The 6,311-nt window shown below is 49.6% G+C and overlaps 4 protein-coding genes across 11 annotated transcripts in view; all 4 read right to left on the reverse strand.

Annotated features, from left to right (window-relative positions):
• Window positions 1-215: 215 nt before the first annotated feature.
• On the reverse strand, window positions 216-3,472 carry LOC126572968 (hepatocyte growth factor-regulated tyrosine kinase substrate). 2 transcript variants are annotated; one of them, XM_050232712.1, is made up of 4 exons: window positions 3,327-3,472; window positions 3,148-3,232; window positions 2,807-3,071; window positions 216-2,242 (listed from the first exon to the last, which is right to left on the reverse strand). In XM_050232712.1, the coding sequence occupies exons 1-4, from the start codon at window positions 3,358-3,360 to the stop codon at window positions 371-373; spliced, it is 2,256 nt and encodes a 751-aa protein (XP_050088669.1). In that variant the 5' UTR covers window positions 3,361-3,472; the 3' UTR covers window positions 216-370. The 2 variants fall into 2 exon arrangements, with proteins under 2 accessions (XP_050088669.1, XP_050088670.1); XM_050232713.1 differs by lacking the exons at window positions 2,807-3,071; window positions 3,148-3,232; window positions 3,327-3,472 and adding an exon at window positions 2,578-2,729.
• A 309-nt stretch (window positions 3,473-3,781) lies between these two features.
• On the reverse strand, window positions 3,782-4,320 carry LOC126572989 (uncharacterized). Its single transcript, XM_050232745.1, has 2 exons — window positions 4,295-4,320; window positions 3,782-4,221 (listed from the first exon to the last, which is right to left on the reverse strand). The coding sequence occupies exon 2, from the start codon at window positions 4,031-4,033 to the stop codon at window positions 3,863-3,865; it is 171 nt and encodes a 56-aa protein (XP_050088702.1). The 5' UTR covers window positions 4,034-4,221; window positions 4,295-4,320; the 3' UTR covers window positions 3,782-3,862.
• A 545-nt stretch (window positions 4,321-4,865) lies between these two features.
• LOC126572981 (calcium and integrin-binding family member 2) overlaps window positions 4,866-6,311 on the reverse strand; it is a 6,699-nt gene continuing 5,253 nt past the window's right edge. The window contains exons 2-3 of one of the 2 annotated variants that reach the window (XM_050232736.1): window positions 5,157-5,509; window positions 4,866-5,083 (exon numbers count right to left, since the gene is read on the reverse strand). In XM_050232736.1, coding sequence (XP_050088693.1) covers window positions 4,866-5,083; window positions 5,157-5,508 — 570 coding nt within the window. In that variant the 5' untranslated portion in view covers window position 5,509. Of the gene's footprint in view, window positions 5,084-5,156; window positions 5,694-6,311 lie in introns of those variants that run through there. The other variant, XM_050232737.1, reaches the window with a different exon arrangement.
• The window catches only part of LOC126572972 (inositol-pentakisphosphate 2-kinase), a 72,187-nt gene continuing 72,034 nt past the window's right edge, over window positions 6,159-6,311 (reverse strand). For all 6 annotated transcript variants that reach the window (XM_050232721.1, XM_050232722.1, XM_050232726.1 and 3 more), the window contains one exon: window positions 6,159-6,311. This exon is cut by the window's right edge and continues 1,161 nt beyond it. The gene's annotated coding sequence lies outside the window, so the exon portion shown is untranslated.

A 6,311-nucleotide genomic window follows, 5' to 3' on the forward strand; every position in this document is an offset into this window, starting at 1 on the left:
AGCGAACGATAAGCACGAGCACGAAGAGAAGATGAAAACAAACAAACGGAAAAGGATGCGAGTAGAATGATTCACACGTGATTGCTGACGGAATGGTAATAGGAAGGATGAAAAACAATAATATAGCCGTAACTATCTAAGGCGTTCGTTGTTATCGTTATTGGGGTCGTTTTCAAACGTGTTCTCAAGAATATTAATCGCTATCTTGAAGGCACTTTTCAGAGAGTAGAATATCTAATCATTTATTCGGGAATATGCATAGCGACACAGCTAGGAGGATACACGCGGTTATTAACCAACGGAGTATATTAGCAAATAGTTAAACAGGCCAAGCCAAAGGAGGGGCACAGTCAAGATGCCAGTGGTTCACTTAATCGAAACTTATTAGCTCAGCCGTTGCCGGCTCCGGTGCAGTGGCCGATGGTTGCGGTTGTGATGGTACCGGTGTTGGTTCGGATGGAAGAGCAGTAGGCGGTGGCTGTTGCGTAGGGACTGGAACTGCAGCAGCAGGCTGCGGATGTTGGGGAATTTGTTGTGGCATCGGAGGCGGCTGTTGTTGACCCGCCGGTTGCTCGGAACCCGGGATTGGGACCGGTGGACCACTCATCATCGCCGGTGGCTGTTGTGGAGGCTGCTGTGGCGGTGGTCCCATCATAGGAGGAGCACCAGGCATACCCATTGCACCCGGTGGCGGTACCTGTCCATGCATAACATTCATTCCCGGCGGTATAATACCGGGACCGGCCTGCATCGGTGCTCCCTCAGCCCCCGGTGCAGTCGCTCCGGGCATTGCGTACTGACCGGCGTGCTGTGGTGAGAACAGTTGCTGCGGAGGAGGTTGTTGCTGCTGCTGTTGCTGTTGTTGCTGTTGTGGTGGTTGCTGAGGCTGTTGCTGTGGATGATAGTGAGGAAGCGTACCGTTGGCTGGTGGCATCGGAGCATAGCCATAGGCGGGCCCTGGGTACGGTCCAGGCATGCCCACGTGTACTGGTGAGCCCTGTGGTCCCTGCTGTCCAGGGCCTGGTGCAGGCATGAATGGGAAAGCCGTTCCCATGCGGTACTGAGCCTTTTGTTGCTCCTGGCGCATCTGCATCTCCCGCTCCTGCTCCTGTATACGCTGTAGTGCGACCTGCCGCTGGTACTGCAGGTACTCTTGCTTCTTCTTGCGCATTATCTCCAGCTTCTGGGCCATCTGCAGCTGCCGTTGGCGTTCCTGCTCCTCGGCGATGCGCTGCAACTTTTCCTGATGCTCCTGACGCAGCACATCCAGTGCCGCCCGGGAGTCTTTGATCTGGGTCAACTTATCCTGCAGCTGCTCGTACCACATCCGCTTATCATCCATATCCTTGATGAACGTAAGCAACCGGGCATGCAGCGAGGTCAGATTCATAAACAGCGTCTGAACGGCACTGTCGCATGAGATGCTTCGACCACGGCTGGAGTTGGATTTCATTCGGTTGACAAAGATCTCTACCTGCGTTTTCATCGAGTTGGAAAAATCATCAATCTCTATATCCTCCGGAGCGCCCTTTAGCAACAGACTCGGCTGCAAGGAGGGCATTGGGCTTGGCATGGGACTGGGAGCGGACGGGGAGGCCGGTGATTCCATCATCTGTCGCTGTTCCCAATAATTGCGATTCAAATAACGAGCCAACTCCGGATCGGTCGGTGGTTCTTCGACTGGCGATGGGCTCCGCTTGATCGGTGCCGCAACCGTAGCGGCCACCTGCGGTTCAGGAGACGGTGACTTGTGGAACGTGGGAGCACGACGCGTTTGAGCTTGCGCTTGCTTTGTTTCCGCTTCCGACTGGCTAAGGGCGAGCGCCAACTGTAGCTCTTCCTCTTCGCGTAGCTCTTCGTCCGTCTTACGCGCTGGTCCTTGCGCTTGTTGGGCCAGCGAACTCGTCAGATATTCGGCCGGCAGATCCTCTTCTTCGGTCGACTTTTTCGTCAGCGTAGCCGTTGGACGTTGGAGCTGCGCGAAACAACCGTCGCATACGCGCACCTCTTTCTCGATGCCGAACTTGGGCAGCGTGCTCGTCTTCGAGGAGCACAGCGCACAGAACACCTGGCCACAGTTACGACAGTGGTGCTTCCGCACGGTGAAGGTAAACTGCGAACGGCAGCGATGGCACACCTCTCCATCCACCCAGTCCGGTGCGATGTCGGATGAGAACATGGCATCGGCCTCCTTCAGCTCCGGGAACTTGTGGCCCTCCGTTTTCAGAATGTTCATCGTATCCTACGGCGAGAAAGAGAGAATAGTGTTAGCATCCGGGACAATTGATTGATTGATTAAACTGCTAACGAGTCTTGATGACATAAATCAACGTAATCCATGATCGAAGGGCCATAAAATCAGAAATTCACATTAACCCGTGGAGCCATTACTCGAGTTGGTCGTCTGCACTTTACAGTCATCTCTTCCTTTGTCACCAATACAAAGGATACTTGTATGATGATTCTTTGTGCGCTTAAATCAATAAAGTACAGTGAAATGCACAAAATTGGCTCATTTCACGGGGGCCCGATTGATGGTGCTAGGTAAAATATAAATCATTTCTGGCCATGACGCACCCCCATCTGAAGCTTATCAGCGATGAGTCACAGTCCTGTGTCCGTGGCACTAATTCAATTACACACCACCAACACACACTGGCCGCACAACAAACAGCACCCGGGAACGATCCGCTCGAGCTGGGCGACAGTAAACAACTGCTGAATGCAAATGCGCACCACGTACGTTACGAGTGCCCAACTCATCGCCACCCATCACCCCGTTATCCTGCCCTGCGTTGTTGCTTACCCTTATCGAGCGGTACTTGATGGTGGAACGGAACGCGAAAGCCCAGGTCTGAATCAACTCGAGCATTTTCGCTCGCACCTCCTCGTGCTTCGTGCTGTTCACGAGATTCTGGAACATTTCGCAGTTGGCCTTGTTGGCGATCTCGTCGTGCACCGGAGAACCACAGTTCTTCACCATACTCTCCAGCACCAGCAGGGCGTACAGGGCCGTGATTGGGTTAGGTGAGGCCATCTTCTTCTTCAGTGCCTGCACCGCATACTTTGCGCTGGAAAGAGGAACGGGTATCAGGTGAAACGTCCTTGATGGGAAGCTCCGGAAGCAGCTTGCTGAGGATGGCTTACTTTACGTCCCCCTGTCGGATCGTATCACAAATGACCAGTATCGCCTGCCAGTCGGGTTCCAGATTAAGGTTGCTGGTGGCATTTTCTGTTTTTCCCGGAAACCAGGCCAAGGAGAAAACACAAACATTACTTCCCGTTTCGTGTGACCCATTCCGAGAGTTGCCCCTTTCCCAACTTACCTAGGCTTTTGTCGAAAATGGATGTGCGGAACATGTTGGCTGCACTCTTTTTTCGCAACTAGAAGCAATCACAAATTGGGGCCTTGTGGGAAGCAGGGGACAAAATTGAAGATGATCGGAAATGACTCAAAACACGGATGATTTTGCTTTTTCTTTTTTGGAAAAAAGTCGTCCGGACAGCTCGAATCCACATCAAGCAAGAAAATAATTTGCACATCTCCTGCCGATCAAGCAACGCTTTGTTTACAAACATCTCGCCGAAGGTAAAATCGTTGCGTAATCTCGGCGGAAAAATGGAAAATTAATCGAAAATTGGAGCATGGGGCGTCTGGAAATGACCATATATTCCATAAAGATGCCCAAAAGAATCTCTGCTTAGCTGCGTTATGCCTGAACACTGAGCAGTCATCACCGGTACCGCAGGGAGCATCGAAGAAATCAGAAGGGACTGCTGGTTGAATGAAACCAAATATCAGTTTATTCTCATTACTAACATAATAACGGCATTAGCGGGGCACAACGTGCGCACCGGGCGTTCAGGGCCAGGATGGTTTCTCGCCTTCCTTCAGCACGCGCCCGTACAGAGCGCTCTTGTCGCGGAACAGCGTCATCCGCTCCGTTTCCTTGTTGTCCAGGAACATGCCGAATCCGTAGCCGATCAGCGGCAACACGCCCCACAGGTAGCTTTTGTTCAGTCCGAAAATCATCGTGATTGTTGGTTCCGGTGCAGGACTACTGAAGCTCGAGTTGTTGCTGTTGATTTTGCTGCTCCAAGAGCTGCCGCTTCTTCCACTGCCTGGTGTAGTTGTAATCGGACCAAATTGCACCGAGCGAAAGAGCCGGGAAGATGATGCAAACCTTGTATCTACTCCAGAACTGGCGAATCATTTAATGGCTGTAAGTATGCCCGGGTAGATACACGAATTAAAAAGGATTTTCCACAAAACGCAGCACGTTTCTCGGCTCACCGAACTCGCTGATTACACCACATCAGAAAATCGCCGGAAAATCTTTGTTTACATCCGTTGTTGGAGGTTTTTAACGAAAGTTTTTTCCTTTCTTTCATCAAAGCTGAAACTCAACGAACTGTGATTTAAAAAAATACGTTACTGTGGTATTGTTAACATTCTCTTTTATTTAAGTTTTCTTTATTAGATTCGCTGGGATACGATGAGTTCACTCTTCCTTTAATCAATCGCTGCTGTAGAATTTCGGTTTCTTCAAGGAATCTTTAATTTCTTCGAGAGTTTCTTTATCAAACGCCGCTAACAAACGCCAAAAAGCGATTCCGGGAAAAATTGGTGGAAAATCCAAGGATCGGATCCATTCTTTAATTCGGCGACCATCCATTGAAAGTGTAACGGACGAAAAATGTAACACTTTCAGCTAGGAGAAACACTCTCTTTCGGATAAGATTACTTGCCCTGTCTTTCGGATAAGAAAAGCGAAACTGGTTAATTCCTTTCGTGATTATCTTTATTAAAAGCATAACTAACAACATCTGCAATACTACGAAAAAACATATGGTTAGCGCACGATCTATATGCGAATATGGAACGTTGAAATGAAGTCCGGTGCACGCGTTATCACGTGTTCAAACTCCAGGTACGATAGTTTGCCATCACCGTCCACGTCCGCCTCTTCGATTACCTTTTCCACAATCTGCTGGTGTTCCTCTACACTCAGTTCGTTGCGTGTCAGCGCCGTAATGACTTGCAGCAGATCAGACTGACCGATGAAACCATCTCGATCATAGTCTAGCAGGGAAAATTAGCATCTCTAGAACCGATACACACAGTTGCCTTTGCCCAACCGCTCGCAGCAGCTTACCATAGATTTTGAACGCATAATACACCTTAATATCCCGCGGAGCCTGCTCACTGAACACCGATAGCAGATCGAGAAAGTCGTCAAACGTAAGGTTACCATCGCCGTCGCGCGAAAACGCCTCACACATGCGCCCTTTAAATGGATTCTCGACCAACTCGGGTAACCGTTCGATGCGTTCCCGCGGCACCTGAATGGAGGATGCCTGACCCTCATTCATCACCAACGGTACGAGGTCGGGACTGGCTTCATGGAAACGCTGATGCACACGCAGTATTTCTTTCCTCGTGAAAAACGTACAATCCTGATAGTCCTCTAGCTGCTGATCGGAAAACGTTACAATCTTGTTCCCCATGCTGACCCACTCGCGGTCCGATAGTGACTGCTGAACGCTGGTTTAGCTCCAGGTCAGGATAGTCGCCTGTGTAGCCCTTAGTTCCACTGCCAACCGACGGCCACTCCTTATTTGTCGTGTTTGCCAGCGCTCCATAAAGGAAGGATTGCCAATCCCCTTTCGAGCGTCCTAATGACTTGTTGCTATCAGCATTACTCCCACCATTGCATGGGATATCCTGCGATGAGCTAGCGTGACGACGGGGAAAAGGTTGAGCAAGGTCTTCCAGCGGTATTATTCGCACACATCCAAGTGCCCGTGTTACTAGCGTTGCCCGGACGACCACCAACGAAGTGCTAACTAACCCCCAGCTGGGTGTGGTGCGCTGCTTCCTGCCATAAGAAAAGGAATTGATAGTCACGCAAAAGATAATAACCTTAACACCGTTTCGGGACACCCTCGAACGTTTACTTTAGGCTCGGAAAGCACATCTCACATAAAAGGCCACCGAATGGACAATGCTTGACCGACAAGGCTAGTAGATTGATGCTGAACATGATGTATCGATGCGCTTTACGCATGATATCGATTAAAGTTGGTCCTATTAATTTCTTTGCAGAACGTATTATGGCAATTTGTTATTCGTCTTCTAAGGTAATGGAATCATACGATTTGCAGAATGAGCGCTAGTCGCCAAAACTTTATTGACAACCAAGTATTTTATTTCAATTATAGCCATGGGCTACAAACAAAACGCACCTGTACAATCATTCAAATATATAAATAGTCCACAAAAGGCGTAGAATACGTGAAAATCTTAAATG

This window comes from Anopheles aquasalis, chromosome 2 (genome assembly GCF_943734665.1).
Source record: "Anopheles aquasalis chromosome 2, idAnoAquaMG_Q_19, whole genome shotgun sequence".
NCBI classification, from domain to species: domain Eukaryota; kingdom Metazoa; phylum Arthropoda; class Insecta; order Diptera; family Culicidae; genus Anopheles; species Anopheles aquasalis.